Source organism: Danio rerio, chromosome 2 (assembly GCF_052040795.2).
Source record: "Danio rerio strain M-AB ecotype USA chromosome 2, GRCz13ab, whole genome shotgun sequence".
Taxonomy (NCBI): domain Eukaryota; kingdom Metazoa; phylum Chordata; class Actinopteri; order Cypriniformes; family Danionidae; genus Danio; species Danio rerio.
The window spans coordinates 25,898,504-25,918,625 of NC_141022.1; the positions used below are offsets into that span (position 1 = coordinate 25,898,504).

The window sequence follows — 20,122 nt, forward strand, 5'->3', positions numbered from 1 at the left end:
ATGAGACGTTTTCTGCTCGCGTTTTGTCGACTTTTAACGCCTCGTGACTACATAAAGGGTGTCAATGTGATTGTGCACACCAACGCGCAAAACGGCAGGTGCAAAAGCGTCATAAAAAAAAAAAACGCCTCATGCTTGTTTTTTTGTTTTGACGCGCCGCGAGTTTCTTCACTGGCGTTTTGTTTTTTCTAAACGCTGCCTTAATGTACAAGTACCTTAAACTCTGTCATTCTGAGGCGGAAACCAGTGCACGTGCATTAACTTTAATCATAAGGTAAACACAAAACAAAACTTTCCACCTGAAGCTCATTCACAGGACTCCACGCTTGTAAACACTCACTCCAACGAGTTCGAACGGCTTTTTGTCCTGCCCACACTCGTCAGTGCTACCAAGCCGACCAATCACAGAGCTTGCGATATGCGTTGTTGCAATGTGTAGTTCATTTTTTTGAGAGGTGTGCCACAGCGAGGGCTATGCGATTGCATGTGACAGCCTTTACAGTGACATCACTTGCAGTGGAAGACATATATCTGAGAGTGCATGCCTGCAAGTCTGCATCCAGACACTATTGCAAATTTCATCATCAAGACATTTTATACAATGCAATGTTTAATGTACCCATAGCTTATACAAGTACTTTGAATACTATATGTGCTTTAAAACTAGTTATGTAAACAACTATCGGCATCACAGAATGATTATGTCAATATAATTTTTTTCTGATTAAATTTGTTAGCACATGAGTGAATTGTTTTTGCTGTCTTTAGTAGTTTGTTGTTGTTTTTGTTCAATTTCTTGTCCAACTGTGAAACAACAGCCTGATTCAGTACTGACATCATTTGGAAAAACTGAGTAGCATGCAGTTCCGATTCACATCACATGCATTGTGCGCAATCTGCACATACACCAGCTTAGAAACAATCGGTCTATGTAAGAAATTTAAAATTTTTCAAATAATATTAGCTTTATTCCTCAGCCTGGGAAAACGGTTCTCGCCGCATATGCGACAGTAGTTTAAAGTTCTTTCGGTTTATTGACAAAGCGTAAGAGCAGAGCTTGAATAGGAGATCAGGTGACGCAGTTTGTCATAGATATTGGTGATTGCACATGACCTTGCACTTTCATTGTCAAAAACAACAGAACTACATTCACATAGAAAACTGGTTGAACATGCTGGGGATTAAAGCTAATAATATAATAAATAATGTTTTTTACGCTGACCTATCGTTTTGCGTCAAAAGACCTGTGTGTCATCAGGTGCCATCTCGATTGATTTAGACTCATTTGTATATGTTTTTTTTTATCTAAATACATATAACCATTCATTGCCATTAGGGTTGGGTCGATAGACAATGCCATCTTCAATCGCCGATGGCTGAGAGCCATCACGATGCTAAGCCAGCATTGCGATACTCTGCCCCGCCTATGTCCAGCAGCAACCTGCTGGTGAAAAATACACTTAGGCCCCGTTTACTCTAATTCATCTTAGTTTTAAACTGACATTTTAGAAAAAAAAAACTATCCACATCCACACTGGCGTTTTACTTAGCATTTCTGAAAAGCCCTCCTTCCACATTATACCGCTAAAAATGCACATCACATAACCACACACACACACACACACAAACAAACAAACATACCCTGTCATGCGCTGCAGCGTCTGAGCTCCAGCAGTCACTCCAAAGAGCAGTGCACCTCGGACAGTTTATCAAAACTGTATTGCTGGATCGCGTCTCACTATAGTGGTTAAATGTGATATTTAATTAATCTATGTAACGACTCTTCTGTTTTTTGAATCTATCAGGTAACATGTCACCGCGTCAGTACACTGCTTCAATCTTTCGCTATCACGCTTGTACTTGGTCATTTTAGTGAAAACCTCAGATACTGTTGGTTGTGCACCTTGTTTACCAACCAAGTTTGTCGTCGCCATTATAATGACACAGATCACTCTGCCTATTCATGTCAGAGTCAGGTGGTAAAAGTGATTGACAGGTGGTCATTTGTGTGTAACTTATCTTTATTGATTTATGATTTGGTTATGGTTAAAAAAAGACCATGAAGGTCAGGTAGTTGAAATGGTAGGCTACATACAAAGAATTAACTAATTATTCATAAATAATTAATTCACCGCCACCTACAACAACGATACCATCGTCCATCGCGATGTTTTACATTAAACATCATATAATGCCAAATTGGTCGACATCGCCCAACTCTGACTGCCATCATATGGATAACCAAAAAAGACACCTACATCTAGGGTGACCTTGGGTGAGTAAATTCACAGGACTTTATAGCATAATAGTATTAACTAAGCAAACTTGTAATAGTGCCTAATTTTTGTGCCAATAGAAAGAAGTAATTTCTACACCAGTACTGTTTGCTCACTCACACATATTTCTTCTCAACTATAGAATAATATATTCTTCTCTCATTGCGTTACACAATGGACATGAACCAAAATCATATGCTTGTATTATTCATCTAAGAATAATCTGCTTGTATTATTCTTAGAATCAATTTGGGGGGGAAATTAATATTATAATATAGTAAATGAAACGGTCCACATTTGTGTACATGTTGTCATACTATAATTAAACACAAAGTGCAAACTGAATTCCATTTAAAACTGTCATGGGTGATATTTAAACCTGGCCTGTGAGTATGATATTTTAAAAATGATAAACGTAGCTTCCAAAAATGATCTGATGTGCTCCAACATTAGACACATTGAAATCAAGACTTAAAACACATCTCTTTAGCTGTGCCTTTACTGAATGAGCACTGTGCTACGTCTGACAGATCACACTATTGTGTCTTTCTTTTCTTTTTCATTCTTTTATAACCTGGTTTATCACGTTTTAATCTGTTTTAATAATTTTTACTTATTTTATTCATTTTTATTTTCTTGTTTCTTTTATTTTTCTTTTTGTAAAGCAGTTTCAGTTACAATTGTGTATGAAATGTGCTATATAAATAAACTTGCCCTGCCTTGCCAATGTATGATATGCATAACTGATATTATAACTAGGTCATAACTGGTTTTAGTTATCCGAACACCACCAATTAATATTCAATCAATATTAAAAAGTACAAAAAACGTATAACTATTTAGCTGCCTAATCACAGCTGCTCTATACTATTGTCAGTTAACATCATTTAAAATCAAAGCAAGTTTCAACAAGAATAAATTTAGTAAGCCAATCAATCCCCATTGTATATGCAATTCATGGCAAGCATCCCAGTTGGTTGGCCAGATGTGAAAGTGGAAATCACACTCATAACTAGACAGTAGTTCATGCCTAATGTTAATACTGTAATAACACATGCATTATGGCAGATGAACAGGGACACCAATTCTGGGTGCTACAATCTACATAAAAGGTATGAAGGCTGCAGATTGCTAATTTACAGTATGACACATGCACAAAAATGCACAAAAACATATTAATACTACACAAATAACAACTAACAGATAGTAGAAGTAATCTCTTCAATCACTTCTCTTCATATGGAAATGCTAAGTTAATCACATGCTCTGGGAAAAGTACCTTTAGGAAAACATTATGTTTTAATGTAATAATAGCCCTTTAACAGTTAAACAGTTACCATTACATTATTGTTGTGATCCATAAAATAAAGTGCACATTCAGTTTTTAGTGGATCACGTTAGATTTTTGCATAATTAGTGCTTCAGAAACACCAAAACATGACTTCAACCCAGAAATCTAGTTTAATCACAAACAGTATTTTTAATATTTCAAACTTGCAGAACTTATCAAGATTCGCGTGCATTAATAACTTAAAATATATATCCAATATTCCTGTTTAGGCTTTGCTGTTGTTACTCCATACTATGAGAGTGTGCTGCTAGCAAGGTAGCAATCCAGCCCATTATGTTCAACATCAAGCTTAAAACCACATGCTTATAGCTAAATATCGGGGACATGTAGGTGGTTTCTCATTTCGCTATTGTTGGTGAATGCATTTTAGCCTACCTTTCTGCAGGTGCGATTGTGGACAACATTGAATTGAAATCATTTCATTTTTGCTCGCTCAAGCTTTTCATCTATTGCGAAGCCGCCATATTTGCTCGATGGTCCACAGACAAAGGCATTGCGTCTCATCGAGGGGGACTCCACAAACTTGACAAAATGTCCTTAAAATAGTGATATTATTATAATTGTATACCAACAACCACTTATTTATAACATAAATTTAATAATTAAAAACACGCTGTTTAAGTTTAATCGGAGGAAATTTTAAAAATTGCGTGGGTCACGCACATAATTCCCCCCAAACAAAAGGTGGACTAGTCCAAATAGGTGGCAAGTAGAAGTACTGACGGTAAAGTGAGCAGAAGATAAGCAGAAATAATGACAAAAGCACTCCTAGTCAGTTATTAGGGGAAAATAACGTCTATAGCTCGGTATATCACATTTAAATGTTTTATGTTGAGTCGAGGACACACATGTACATCAAGTTTGAACTGAGGAAACGTAACAGAGACCGTCGAAGGTGTTTTTCCCCTTAACTATGTGTAGCGTTAGGTTAGTGAGACAGTTAACAGTAGCAATATATATTGTAAAGGCGTTAAAGTTACGTTTATTAATTTAAACTGGCGTCGCTTCCCGTTCTTTAAGTCTGTGGAATATGTGTAGAGTAACGTTATATGTCATCCTCTAGTTCCTGTATTGTGATATTGTTTAATTTCTATATTGATGATGCCCGCGATTTACCGGTCTAACGTTACGGTTTCGCGGGCTCGCTTACCGCCTTCAACAGAGCGTCAGTTATACTGTAAACGTTATTCGTCACAAAATGCTTTTTATAAAATAAAGTTCAGAAAACTTACTATTAAAATTATTACTATTATAGTTAATATCTAGTTAATATTTTCCCCATACAACGTAGGACTATAATAACAAACATAGTACCGCTTACTTTTGCATTAAGCTAATTATTTTACCTCAAAACAACATTAGCCAGTCGAGAAATAATTAGCTTTATAACAATATGTTTTGATGCCTAATAATAAAAGCTTGACATCTCTACAATGCAGTTTTTTAGGTTGTCAAAGACACCCACATTATGGTGGACTCAGAAGAAAGTGTATCATCACTGGATAACCTGTTTTATGACCGGCCAGTAATTCATAAAGTGTGAGTAAGGCCTTTACAGGACACCTGATTAGAGACACGTCAGATAATTAATACACACGTGGATAAACTGGCTATTTCTTTGATGGCAGCATATTTGTGAATGACTCTGTGTAGGAAACCCTTATGTCAAGGACAAGGCTCCTGGGTTTGGGATGCTCCACCATCATTATCACAAATACCTTCGACACAAGACATCCAGAGAGAGGCAGCACACCCTTCCTCATTTAGTGAGTCATGTTGAAACTAAAACAATAATCAGTTTGATGTTTGGGCAGCGGGTCATGTTTTTTGTTAATCAACAATTTCAACTAAAATAGATAGATAGACAGATAGATAGATAGATAGATAGATAGATAGATAGATAGATAGATAGATAGATAGATAGATAGATAGATAGATAGATAGATAGATAGATAGATAGATAGATAGATAGATAGATAGATTGTTAACCCTCTATCATTCTAAAACCCAGATAAATATAATCCTGGGTTATCTGTAATCACCTTTCACACTGTGCATACTAAATTAACTATACATTACTTATTATGCCAAAAGATTAGAATATCAATAAAAAAAGTCTATTTATTTCAATAATTTGTGTGTGTTATACTACACACAAAGTGAAATATGTCAAGCCTTTGTTTCAGTTTTAATGATTATGGATTAAAGATAAAAAAACAAATCTAATAATTCACAAAATTACAATATTTCATGTGAGCAATAAAAAAACACATATTGGCCTACTGAAAAGTTTGTTAATGTATTGTATTATGTCCTCTAATTACACATTGTATTATGTAACTAATTACAGCATCAAGGTGGTGTGGCATGAAGGCCATCAGCCTTTGACGAAGTTGAGTTGGTATGGTAGCCCAAGTTGCTCTGAAATTGGCCTTTAGCTTGTCTGCAATTCAGTATCTCTGTTTCCTCATCTTCCTCTTGACAATAGCACATCAATTTTCCATATGGTTTAACAGGGAATGTTTTAAGTCAGTTTCCTGGCCACAGGGCCGCTGCTGGCCAAAAGGGTGCCCTGCAGTATGCGAAATTTTACCATGGCGCCCCCACATAGGAACAAAAACACACAAACATTTAAACATGTATTTCTTTGTTTATAGTCATAAATATGCATAAAGCACTTAAATTTATACTTAAAAACTCAAATATTTACTTAAAAAAGTAATAGTTTACATAAAAAAAAACACTGACATGTCTTCTGCAGAAGCACTCCCAATTTCAAACATTTACAAACAGTAAGGAATAAAACCCTCTCTGTACCTGTAGAGATGAACAGTCCTCAGTGCTGCATCCTGTGTGTTGCTGTGCAGCTGCTGGTGCCTCTGGACCAGTGCTGCTGGATCAGGCCACCTCATCTTTTGTGACAAATGCCAGCATTGACCTCTGTGTACAATTCAGAAGAAATTAGTTATTAAAAAAAAAAAAAAACGCATGACACATTATTAAAACAATGGGCTTGTCAAGCACTCCTCATAATGTGTCTAAACTACAACCAAAATGTGGATTTAACTTGCACTATAAGCTTTGGTGACAAAAGCTGACCCTTGCTGTCAGTATAAATCAAAGACATTTGCGGTTTTTAAGAATTATTGAGTGTATTTAAAAACCAAAAAAACTTTAACATTCAGAAAAAAATCAACATTAATGAATTCATTTAATAAAAATGGGTTATAGCCAGTGGCTTACAGTGATTTGACTCATTTTATATTATTAATCTTTCAGAATGATTCAGTTTTGTTTTTTTATATTGTAATGTACAAAAATGAAAAACCAGCTTATTAAAAACACACCAATCCACCGATGTAAAGACTGAAGAGACTTTATTGTCATTGCAGTGATACAAGCAATAACAAATGCAGCAACAATACATGTATAGAATTAGACCAAATAATAAACAATAATAATTGCAATGAATTATATAATATAAAATTATATAATATAATAACTATATACTAAATAATAATACATACAGTTAAATGCAGTGAATGTGTATGTAGCTGCATTGTAAAGTATTGCACAAGTTAATAGAAAGAATATAATTTGTGTAATTATCAGCAACATGGGCAAGAAGGGCAAATGCGAAAAGTCATAAAGCATGTCCTATCATAAGTTAAAGCACAACGCAGAGCAGCAAAGCAAGAAACTGAATGTAAACAACAACAAATCAGGCAGATTTGTGCAATTGTGGAGAAGTTTAAACATTAGTCTCACTAATTTACTTGAACTGCCAAAAATGTTTTCCAGATTCATGGACATAAGTTACCTGAAAGTGATACACGCGATTCATCATAAACTGATTTTTATGTATTTAACAACAAATTATAAATATATGTTTTATTTACACCCAGTTTATGTTTATATTATTAAATAAAAATTAATAATTTTTTGTGAGCTACCGAGATGGTGCCCCTCTCGAGTTGATGCCCTAAGCAGCCTCCGTACTCTGCGTATAGGGAGCAGTGGTACTGCCTGGCCAATTGAAAACAGGGATACCATGGTCCTTAATCCAGGTACTGGTAACTTTGGCATTGTGTGCAGGTGCCAAGTCCTGCTGGAAAATAAAATCATCCTCTCTAAAAAGTTTGTCGGCAGCAGGAAGCATGAAGTGCTCTAAAAGTCATGGTATACAGCTATGTTGACTGTAGGCTTGATAAAAAACAAAGGACCCACATCAGCATATGACATGGCTCTCCAAACCATAACTGACTGTGGAAACTTTACACTGGACATTAAGCAGCTGTACTTTTGTGTCTCTTCGCTCTTCATCCAGACTCCGGGATCTTGATTTCCAAATGAAATACAAAATTAGCATTTGATTCTGAAACCTACTAGGCCAGACTGAGACCATTTCAAAGCTTTGCATTAGTTAGTGGACTAGATTGAGACACAGGGTGCTTACAATGTTGAACTTTGTCATGATATTCTAATTTTGTGAAATACTGGATTTGAGTTTTTTCATCTTTAATTATTAAATCATAATCATTAAAACTGAAACAAACGAAGGCTTGAAATCTTTCACTTTGGGTGCATTGAACTAATATAACACACTAGTTTCACTTTTTAAAACAAATTATTGAAATAAATGGACTTTCTACAATATAATAATTTTTTGGCACATACCTGTAGTAAACTATACTATACATTAACAGACATTTGTTCGAAAGACCCACCCCCCACTGACAAAGTTCAGAATTTGGGCTTTAGATGTGCTAGTTTGTCCTATTTTTGACTGCGATGCCATCATAAATTGTAAAAATTACAGAGAGAAGACTTAAGAGAAATTAAATTTTGAATTATTCAAGTGGCCAAATTCTGACTAAGTAAAGTTGACTGAGATGGCCAGTTTTTTATTTGCCTTTTACTTTACTTTACTTTACTTTACTTGCCAAACACTTTTCAGTTTAAAACAAGTTTTACTCAGATTCCTAATTTGTTTCTTAAATGGTGGATTATAATAAATTTGTATTTAAAAATAAGTATTTTTTCATATTTCTTCATTATTATTTTTTATTCAAAATGCTATTCTTGTTACATTATATATACAACTGTAATAATTTACAGTTTAAATGGAAATTTGTAAATAAATACTTCGTAATAAAATAGTATGGTAAGCACTTTGACAAAATTTTAGGAAATATTTTTATTGCATCAAAAAGTGTGGTTATGATCATCATCCGACAAGCTGATCTAGCAAAAACTAGTGCTTAAAATGTCACTTAAATGCAGTATTTTAACCTTGCATGTGGCGCAAAACTGCAAAAAAAGATCCACTTAAAAAAAAATAAAAATAAAAGAACCACCGCTTTCAATAGGCTGTTTACAGGCCTGCACTACACATTCCTAAATAATTGGTTAAGAAATGAGGCACTAAGCAGGGTTTAATAAGCCTTGGCTAATTGCAATACTAACACCGCTTCAAATTACAGGTGTGAAATGTGTCTGTACCTGGAGTTAAAAGTGGTTCTTGGAATGACTGTAACCCAGTGTAAAGCTCAAATCTATACATATAAGTAAATAGAGCACTTGAAAATACACATATTGCCATATTTACAATTTATTTATGTTTTTGAGTAAAGTTTTCTGATGAAATTTCATCCAAATTCAAATAATATATATATATATATATTTTTTTTTTGCATAAAATAAATAAAGGTGCCATGGTTTTCATAGTTCGTTTTGTTGGGCAACACAATGCTAATGTTTAACTTAATAATAGTTTAGAAATCAATATTTGGCGGATTAACCCTTTTCAAAACATTTTTTATTTGTTCTTTGGTGTAGAAAATGCTCTAACGTTTGGTATATTTAACAAAATAAATAAAGTCGTATTAGAGATGACTTATCACAGATGAAATATTCTGGTGTTTTTTTCTTCATTTATGAAGGTTTCACTCAGAGATCAAAGACATTTCTGCCTCCAGCACAAAAACCTATTCACAATCCCACTGAAGGTATCCAAGGTCAGACTGTGCAATCACATGAGCTGGAGGAGCCCGGTCTATGGAGCCATGAACCCTCTAGTACAGGAGAGCAGGCTGTTTTCAGAATGGGTTTTGCGGAAACAAGGCCTTTACCTACTGCCAGTGCTCCTCCCTTTAAGACTCGGTACCCTAAGCTACATCTTGATTGAGTTAACAAAATTTTCTGTTGTAACAAGCAGTTCATTGTGTTGAAAATGGATACTGGCAGTAGAACAATGTGTGGATAAACACACTGCATTTATCTCTCTTTTGTTAATTAGGCTGTTCCAAGCTCCCACAAGAAGGACTTCAGGAAATGGAGAAGACGGTATCTCAAATCAAACATTGTCAACAACAAATGACACTGCTTTCCAAAGTCAAGCTCCTAGGAGAACCAGCGGTCCGCAGGCTGCACATGCTGTTGCTGCATGTAGTCCCTTTATTGGTTTGGCCCAAACTGAGGAAAAATGTGATGTTCCCTCAAGCCATAGTCTTCATCTTGGTCTCAAACCTGCAGAATTTAAAGGTAATAGAATACTACAGCACTATTAGCTAACTGGAATGCATTGATGTATTTTTAGTTTATCTCTGGACATTCAAGTTGGTAGAAATTTACCACATTAACCAGTCATTTAGCAGTCATTTATGTTATATACACACAAACACTTTTCTTTAAGGTATTCTTGTTACATATTTTATAAACTGAAATCACAATTATTTATGCATAATTACATGCAAATAACTCTAAACCTAACCTACTTTCTAACCCTATCTTATAGTAAGTACTTGTAAATAAGTATTATTACTCAGTAGTTAAAAGATTAATTAACTATACTGTAAGAATGATGCTTTAAAAATGTGTGACCATGACTTGTTTCTGATTTTCTTTTTAAAGGGTCTTCTGAAAAAGGAACACTTCGTTCAGTCTCTGAGATTCGTATCCTCTCCTGTTTAGCTGATGATACCTAAATTAAATATTTTTTTGGGCACTTTGTTTTGTTTTCTAAAGTCATGAAATAAAAATAATAATAAGTTTTATTCCATGTTCAGAAGCTATTGTGGTCATCATTATAATAGCCAACATTTGAGGTGGATAAAACATTCATTTATCCATTTTCCTCTTGGCTTAACCCCTTTATTAATCAGGGGTCACCACAGTGGAATGAATCGCCAACTTATCCAGCACATGTTTTACGCAACAGATGCCCCTTTAGCCACAACACAACACAACACAGGGAAAATCCCCACACACTCTTGCATTCACACACATACACTACGGCCAATTTATCTTATTCAATTCACATATAGCGCATGTGTTTAGACTTCGGGGGAAATTGGAGCACCTGTAGGAAACCCACGCCAACACGGGGAATACATGCAAGCTCCACACAGAAACGCCAACTGACCCAGCCGAGGCTCTAATCAGCGACCCTTTTTGCTTTAAGCCAACAGCGCTAGCCACCGCGCCACCCTTATTATTTTACCAATTTTTGACCATTGACAAAAAAAAAATTATTTTATGCCAAAATCATTAGAATTTTAAAGGAATAGTTTACTCAAAAAATTTATTTATTTATTTAATTTTTTTAATATGCATTGCCAAAAACTTAATTTGGACAACTTTATCAACGTTTTGATTTTTTTAACCCTCAGTCATATAATGTTGGAGGTTCCAAACAAAGGTTCTTATGACTGGTTGTGTTTCCAGGCCAGAGTCATACATAATGAATCATATAATTTTATATATTAGTTTTTGGACAACTTTGATGAAAGGTTTTGATCAACTTCAAATGTAGTATCTCAGGACTGCTACAATTAGTTCACTTTTAGCAAATTAAACACGTTTTTCAACATGTCTTTGTCTAAATATTATATTATTTTTTTAATAGGAAATAGAAACAGAAATTAGGATAATACATTTTATTGTTACTTTAATATAATTTAAAGTTGTTTTTAGTGTACATTTATATCTTTTGACAGGCGTTGCATATATTGTCACATTTTCCTTGACATTCATACAGCTGCAAAATTCAGAAGTGTGTTTAAAGATTTCCCTTACTTCAATTATGTGCAGTCCCAGGCACTGGATGATGTAAGTGTCCACCGTTTATATAATGTAAAGCTCATGAACACAGTATGTGGCAGATTATTCCTCTTTTTTCAGGTTCTGTACTCCAATAAAAATTTTGTTGCCTGTGCTCCCACTGGCTCTGGAAAGACTGTGCTATTTGAGCTGGCCATTGTTCGACTGCTGATTGAGGCTTCAGAGCCTTGGCACAATGTCAGAGCAGTGTACAGTGAGTTACAAATTGAAATGATTAGCATTTGCTGAACTTTATATTTACAAAGAGCTATTACAAACTACATGAATGGTAACATTTGAAAGGCTATAATGGGCCCTTTATTATGATTAAGAAATGTTATGATTAACAAATACTGTTTGACTTATATTTGTGCTTCAGTGGCACCAATTAAGGCTCTCTGCAGCCAACAATATGACAACTGGAAACAGAAGTTTGGACCTCTTGGACTTAAATGCAAGGAACTAACTGGAGACACAGAGATTGATGACTTTTTTGAAATCCAAGATGCTCATCTCATTTTTACAACTCCAGTAAGTTCCCACATAATGTGCAGTCACGAAACATCTTTCCAGCAAATCTGAAGGCTTTTCTCCTTTTTCAAGGAAAAATGGGATAGCATGACTAGAAGATGGAAGGATAACTGTTTATTGACATCCATTCGTCTCTTCCTCGTTGATGAGGTCTGTTTTTTTGCATTTAGCCTGACATGATTCCAAGTTAACGATAGTATCTTACAATAGATTGCAGTGTTTTGTTAATGAATAACTTGTTTTTTTCTACATACATACCACCTTTAGGTACATGTGGTGAAAGACAAAACCCGTGGAGCCACTCTTGAGGTTGTGGTCAGCAGAATGAAAACCATGCACTTCTACCGCCAAGCTATTAATCCTGAATCAAAAGCATCTGTGAGATTTGTAGCTGTCTCAGCTACTATCCCTAATATTCAAGACGTAAGTAGTTTCACCAAGTACAAAGCCAGCCAATTAAAAAAGTTGATCTGTGTTCAGTTCGATTTTAATTATTTCCTGTTTGCAGGTATCTGAATGGCTTTCAGATGAGTCAGGGCCCGCCACGTGTCTGGAGATGGATGAAAGTCACAGACCAGTGAAACTGAGGAAAGTGGTGCTTGGCTTCCCTTGTGGAAGTAATCAAAATGAATTCAAGTTTGATCTATCTCTCAACTACAAACTTGCCAACATTATTCAGACCTACTCTGACCAAAAACCAACCCTTGTTGTAAGTGAAAGTTTATGAATGAAAATTAGTTGAGTCTTGTACACAGAAGTTGTTCAAATAAAAGAAATTCTGCATACACTAATCCATTTGTTTGAAATTTGGACAGTTTTGCTCCACAAGAAAAGGAGTTCAACAATCTGCTTCTGTGCTTGCCAAGGATGCCAGGTTTATCATGAGCATTGACCACAAACAAAGGTACTTTAGTCACATTAAAATATATTAAAATACATGCACAATCTGAATGATTACTTAGCACTATCTTTATATTTGGTTTGAAAAGGTTAATGGTATGCACAGGCCTGTTCAAGGTTCAAGAGGCGCTCAAGTTCCTTTTTTTAGAAATTTTAACAAGTTTGTGTGTGTTCAGCATCACTTAAGACAATGTTAGCACCTGTCAGCTTTAATTGTGGGGGAAAACTGGATAATTTTGAGCTCTTGTCAGCTAATTTCATCTTCTGGGTTTAAAATAAATTTTAAGGCGGCATCAAAATTGGTGATGTAATAAAAAATAATTCCTTACATTTATATAGCGCTTTTCTGGGCACTGAAAGCGCTTTACACAATTGGGGGGGGGTCTCTTCATCCACCACCGTGTGCAACATCCACCTGGATGACGTGACGGCAGCCATTTTGCACCAGACCGCACACCACACACCAGCTGATTGGTGGAGAGGAGACAGTGATGAAGCCAATTGGGATATGTAGCGCCCATCTGCCACTCGAGAGATGACATGTCAGTTTCTCATTATAATTCATAGCTCATTTAAAAGTCCCTTTATTAATCTTGGGGCGCCAAAGTGGAATGAACCACCAACTTATCCAGCAAGTTTTTTACAAAGTGGATGCCCTTCCAGCCGCAACCCATCTCTGGGAAACATTCACACACACACACACACTCATACACTACAGACAATTTAGCCTACCCAATTCACCTGTACCGCATGTCTTTGGACTGTGGGGGAAACCGGAGCACCCGGAGGAAACCAACGCGAACGCAGGGAGAACTTGCAAACTCCACACAGAAACGAACCACTGCGACCCAGCGACTCTCTTGCTGTGAGGCGACAGCACCACCTACTGCGCCACTGCTTCGCCCCATAATTCATAGCTGAGTTTTCTTATCCTATAAGAAGACCCTGCTTCTTAATTATTCATGAGAGCACATGCTTTCTGGGGGCAAGGCAGACCTGCCAAGCTATGAGACAGTGTCTGTGCATGGCAGTATTTTATTGCCGTTGATGAATGGTCGTATGTGTTTGTTTCCATGTTCCACGGGGTGTTGCATGTTTTTCCCCGCAATGCTGTCAGGGCTGATGCAGCAAAGCTGTTTGTGTGCAGTAGGTATTTTTGTCAGGAGAGCTGTATGAGAATTAGAGAATAGCGGACTTTGTCTTTTATTAGTTGAGTTCATTATTATACATCGCCTATATCCGTGCTGCTGTGTTTGTCTATGTTTAAAATCCTCCAGATTACCGGCAGGGTTAATGGTTGAAATAGACAGGGTAAGAGACCTGCTGCACTGCTACACAGTGTTTGCAGTGAAACCCAGGGATTCAGGATAAACATGATTATCTTTATAATGATATAACAAATTGTGTTTATGTGTATATGAAATTACGAGTAACATATGTAGCAGGGCATTAAATTACTTACTATTTATTTCTTTGCATTTTTAACTTTGTAAACTATAAAATCATGAGTCTCCTTACGGTTTGTGTTGTGAGCCAACTAACAGTTGTTCGCTCCCCTCTTTTTCCCCTGTTCTGCTGGCCACGCCCACTCCTCCCTCTGCTTAGAGCAGCCACGCCCATCATGAAACATTTTTTGAAAAAATTCTGAGGTACACTTAAATTGAAAAAGAGGGGTTTCATGACCCTTTAAGTACACCTTATTGTTAGTATTGGTTTATTATGTGATAGAAATGAGTGCTTAATTGATCCTTCGCAAAGCCCCAGCCTCCTTTTCACTGTCTGACATGCTTTTCAGAATCAGCCACGCGCTCCTCTATCGATTTGTGCTCTCCAGGGAAATAGTTTATAGTTTTTGTACAAGTTACACACTGATTTTATACAAAAGCCGACATACAGGTCTGCATTATGCATACAAGAGAAATATTTCCGTTGTTAGCATAAATGAAAATAAAATAAAGACTAGCTTTAGTCTGCAATGTATAATGTTTGGGAAGTTTGGATCATTTACATACAATTACAATGATACACATTGATTCTCAACGCATAATTCACAAACTCAGTTCAGCAGTGGTGTTTTAATAATGCTCAGTTGGTACTAAAGGGGCTGCACGGTGGTGCAGTGGGTAGCACGTTCGCCTCACAGCAAGGTAGCTGGTTCGAGCCTCGGCTGGCTTATGAGCAGTCTTTTCTTTCAGCAGCTCAGTGGATATTTTCAGTAGACCCTAAAGACATCTAGTCATCTGCAATTATAACTCTTTATCTCTTTTGCAGACTGGTGAAATATGCAAACTCTCTGCTTGATGCAAAACTCAGAGGTAAGAATGTTACTTAAATTTCTTCTACTGTATGTTCTTCATGAACAATGGTCACTGTTTGGTGAAGGTAAATTAAACAGGTTTACTTATACCTTTTACAGATCTATTTGTTTATGGCATTGGATATCATCACGCTGGCATGGATGTGTCCGACAGGAAGATCACCGAAAACGCATTTACAGTGGGTGACTTGCCAGTTTTATGTAAGCTCTGCAACTTTATTTTCACTTATTTACTTCTGATTACACATTATTCAGTATGCATTATTATATATATATATATATATATATGTGTGTGTGTGTGTGTGTGTGTGTGTGTGTGTGTGTGTGTGTGTGTGTGTGTGTGTGTATATATATATATATATATATATATATATATATATATATATATATATATATATATATATATATATATATTTTTTTTTTTTTTTTTTTTTTTTTTTAATATATTTTTAGTTACAACAAGTACTCTAGCCATGGGTGTGAATATGCCAGCCCACCTTGTGGTAATCAAATCCACAATGCACTATGTTGGTGGTGCATGTGAGGAGTACAGTGAAGCTGACCTGTTACAAATGATTGGAAGAGCTGGCAGACCACAGGTACTATTAACAAATATTAATATTATTACAAACACAAAGTGCCAGCTCTAAAAGCAGAGTTGTTAGTAGTAAAACACAAAATCTCAGCTAGTTACAGTATTCAGATTTGGACAATAATCACTTGCTTTGGTTTTTGTTTAGTTTGACACAACAGCAACTGCAGTAATCATGACACGGCCTCAGACAAAGGACAAATACATGCATTTCTTGAGTGGCTTAGACTGCATCGAGAGCAGGTATACACCTAATCACATTTTGTTCTGTTAGAAATTTTAGTTGCATTTTCTGTTCTTTTTAAATAGATCTTATTAACAAGTTGATTTATTTGTTACTTATGAATTTGACATGTACAGCAAAATAAACATTTTTCAGTTTGCATACAAATCTGGTGGAGCACTTGAATGCAGAGATAGTTCTTCACACCATATCTGATGTGAACATGGCTCTGGACTGGATCCGCTCTACTTTCCTGTACATCCGTGCTTTGAAAAACCCCAAACACTATGGTAAACCTTAAACCATGAGTACACTGAAGATACAGACATCAGCCAAAGCTCTTCTTTATTAGCCTCTCATTTCACAGGCTTTCCCCCTGAGGTTGACAAATGTGGAATTGAGACTAAATTACAAGGTATGAAAATTAATAAATTAAATCGTGAATCAGTTGTTGTTCAATGGCTAAAGGCTGATTTATACTCGACCCGTTTGCTTGAGTGCGCATGGCGACTGTGACGCCATTGCTCTGTTTGCTGAGGTTCGCTTTGGGTTCACATGACATGATTTAGACTGGAACAGTCTTTGCGCAGTGTTGCATTTCATTTGAGTTGAATGTGAACGACTTTGAAGAGACTTTGTCTGAAACAGGTACGCCTGTACAGACATCTTTATGATCCATCCATGCGTGATCATTGGGATAACCAGATGACCAATAATTTTTGGCTAGAAATTGCAACAGCCATGGGAAAGGAAAAAAGTTTTTGTTAAAAAGTTTAGAAAAACTTGAGGGATAAGTTCGTTAAAACCAAAAAAGAGAGGCCATGGCAAAATTACAGAATGTTTTTCCACCATTCATAGGTTTTACACTGATGTATATTTTACAATTTTGAATTTAAAATAATTTAATAGTTACAAAATAAAATGAAGTAACAAATTATTTCTTTGATAACTGGAAAACAATATTTGATCCTATGGATTTACAATATACTGATGCCCTATTTTTCTAGGTTGTATTGGTGATAATGGTCAGGAGTATTGGACCATTATTGCCTTTTTAGCATAAATGTAGAGGACACAAACTAGCCAGACAATAATGTGTGAATTGTAGAGTGGGCTAAATAAAAAAAAACAGCAGTATTTTTCAGTAAGTTTACTTTTTTGCTTTTATTATTTCCATAATAAAATATATATATTTGTAGAGCAACCTGTGTTCTGTTGTCAATAATATTTTAATAAGCTTTAATAGGTAGAACTACTGTTCGAGATATGAACAAAAGCAAGGGATGCATCAAAGTTTGATTTAAAAAAAAATCTTGAATGCTTATAAAAATCTTTATAATCATTAAAATAATTCATAAAAATAATACAAATAATTAGTTAAAAAGGTCTTGAACGAATGATATGATAATGATATGACATAGTTCCGGAAACTTCCTACTACTATTTATCTATTTATTAACAGGTCAAGTATAAAAGCCTTGTTCGTTTCCTGAGGTGCATGCACAGTCAGCGGAGGTCCGTTTGGGCTACTGTTATAAAAACATCATTGACGTTGTGTGTTTCAGAACTGTGCTTGAAGAACCTCAACTCTTTGGCCTCTTTCAACCTGATTACCATGGATGAAGACATTAACATCAAGCCCACAGGTTACTGATACCATTCTCCTCGCCCAATATATATATATATATATATATATATATATATATATATATATATATATATATATATATATATATATATATATATATATATACATACAAACCATTATTATACAATAACTTGCATAATTACCCTAACCTGCCTAGTTAACTTAATTAACCTAGTTAAGCCTTTAAATGTCACTCTCAGCTGTATAGAAGTGTCTTGAAAAATATCTAGTCAAAAATTATTTACTGTCATCATGGTGAAAATAAAATAAATAAGTTATTAGAAATGAGTTATTAAAAGTATTATGTTGAAAAACATTTAGAATATCTTCTAGAAATTGGGCGGAAAAAAACAGGGGGCCTAATAATTCAGTGGGGCTAATAATTCTGACTTCAACTGTGTGTGTGTGTGTGTGTGTGTGTGTGTATGTATGTATGTATGTATGTATATATATATATATATATATATATATATATATTTTTTTTTTTTTTTTTTAGTTATTAAATTTATTTTTAAGTAACTCTACCAATTTTGCTTTTGATCACAATGTTCATATACGTGAAATTGTCGCCCACAGAGACTGGAAAACTCATGGCTAGGTACTGTGTTGCCTTTGACACTGTGAAGCAGTTCAGCATGGTGACTGGCACAGAGACCTTACCTGAGCTGGTAAGACTGTATTGTTGTTTCTTCATTTCTAGATCCAGGTGACTGCTTCAGACATACATCATACAATACATTATTAGCATAGAAATCATTTTATCACTTTCTAGATTGAAATGATATCGAAAGCAAAAGAGTTCAGTGACATGCAATTAAGAGTAAATGAGAGAAAAACCTTGAACACATTGAATAAGGATAAAAACCGAACCACCATCAGGTCAGAGTTGTCTTCATCTACCTAAAACACACAGTTAGAGTTCTGTGTTTCTCTATTAACACTTGTAAACTGTTATATTTTAATTTTAGGTTTCCAATAGAAGGGAAGATCAAAAGCAACGACATGAAAGTGAATTGGTGAAGTCTTGCTTTTGCTGTTTGATTGTATAATTTTACCCCACTGATGTCCTAAAATGTTTTTCATTATTTATGCATGTAATTATATTCTCATCCTAGTCTGATACAAGCTCAGCTTGGCTGCATCCCCATTCAGGAGTTTGGACTCATACAGGATACTGGAAAAATATTCAGAAATGCAGTTAGAGTTAGCAGATGTATGTTAATAACATGACCTTGTTTAATGTCTCTAAAGCTTTAAATCTCTTTGATGGCATGGTAAAAGTACAGTTTTTTGCCTCTTAACAAAGATTTAACTAAATGCTGCATTTGATCTCTTCAAGATCTGACTGAGTTTCTCTGTCATCACTCCAAATCGAACTTTGCAGCTCAACTCAACGCTTTAATTCTTGCCAAATGTTTTCGAGCCAAACTGTGGGAAAACTCACCCTACATTTCCAAACAGCTTGAGAGGATAGGTAATAGTATATGCTTCCTTTTTTTATATACTGTATATATAACAGAAGTCGCAATAGACTTTCTCATTGTCCGTCATTTTGATGGAGAGGGTTGTAAAAATTCCGTCATAACCTATTATTGATCGTTATTTAATTTGCAGACTTTCTAATCGCTTTTTTTCATCCATATTTTAATAGTTAACTTGCACGACGAGCATATAGGCTAAATTATTCATTTATTTATTTGACAAATGAACAAAAACACTTATCTGCCTTAACTCATATCTTCCTCCTGCGTCAACCTGAACTGGGTGCTTGCCTGTGCGTAATCAAACGCATAAAAGGAGACTGATGCAGAGGCAGTTGTCATTAAATTTTGTGTCTTTGCCTCGGAAAGTCGACTTCTCTTGACCAAAAAACAGAATTAGTGCCACTTCAGCCAGCGTTTTGTAGTTAGGAAACATTTCTCCTAAGGCTGTGATCAGAACAAAGTTTGCTGGATTCTCTGAATACGGTATTTCCCGATCCTGCAAACACTCGTTTCACTGGGAAAAAATACCAATGCACGCTCTCCTGGTGCAGAAGGAGCGCTGCACCCAATTACAATAAAAAAAAAAACTGTACCCCTCTGCGTTCCGTAGTGCTCACAACGCACATCAAAGCACCTGACCTGCTTGCTGCCGTTTGGTTTGGTCCACTGCATCACTTCCTCTTTTTTCACCTTTATTATT

At 35.5% G+C, this 20,122-nt stretch overlaps 2 protein-coding genes and 1 long non-coding RNA gene across 55 annotated transcripts in view; 1 reads left to right on the forward strand and 2 right to left on the reverse strand.

The window, feature by feature from the left end:
* The window catches only part of znf644a (zinc finger protein 644a), a 398,550-nt gene extending 394,436 nt beyond the window's left edge, over positions 1 to 4,114 (reverse strand). The window contains exon 1 of one of the 2 annotated variants that reach the window (XM_087238463.1): positions 4,003 to 4,102. The gene's annotated coding sequence lies outside the window, so the exon portion shown is untranslated. 2 annotated transcript variants of the gene reach the window in all.
* The window catches only part of LOC148679736 (uncharacterized), an 807,653-nt gene that overhangs the window by 449,943 nt on the left and 337,588 nt on the right, over positions 1 to 20,122 (reverse strand). The window lies entirely within an intron of this gene.
* The window catches only part of hfm1 (helicase for meiosis 1), a 32,350-nt gene continuing 16,546 nt past the window's right edge, over positions 4,319 to 20,122 (forward strand). For 15 of the 52 annotated variants that reach the window (XM_087239479.1, XM_087239485.1, XM_087239491.1 and 12 more), the window contains 25 exon segments: positions 4,363 to 4,522; positions 5,067 to 5,166; positions 5,281 to 5,393; positions 9,570 to 9,789; positions 9,926 to 10,170; positions 10,540 to 10,581; positions 11,666 to 11,736; positions 11,809 to 11,941; positions 12,107 to 12,258; positions 12,331 to 12,408; positions 12,526 to 12,681; positions 12,767 to 12,967; positions 13,074 to 13,162; positions 15,430 to 15,473; positions 15,575 to 15,676; positions 15,929 to 16,074; positions 16,216 to 16,310; positions 16,447 to 16,580; positions 16,658 to 16,705; positions 17,856 to 17,936; positions 18,515 to 18,606; positions 18,711 to 18,817; positions 18,907 to 18,954; positions 19,054 to 19,151; positions 19,278 to 19,412. In XM_087239479.1, the coding sequence (XP_087095605.1) occupies positions 5,096 to 5,166; positions 5,281 to 5,393; positions 9,570 to 9,789; positions 9,926 to 10,170; positions 10,540 to 10,581; positions 11,666 to 11,736; positions 11,809 to 11,941; positions 12,107 to 12,258; positions 12,331 to 12,408; positions 12,526 to 12,681; positions 12,767 to 12,967; positions 13,074 to 13,162; positions 15,430 to 15,473; positions 15,575 to 15,676; positions 15,929 to 16,074; positions 16,216 to 16,310; positions 16,447 to 16,580; positions 16,658 to 16,705; positions 17,856 to 17,936; positions 18,515 to 18,606; positions 18,711 to 18,817; positions 18,907 to 18,954; positions 19,054 to 19,151; positions 19,278 to 19,412 (2,701 nt within the window). In that variant the 5' untranslated portion in view covers positions 4,363 to 4,522; positions 5,067 to 5,095. 52 annotated transcript variants of the gene reach the window in all.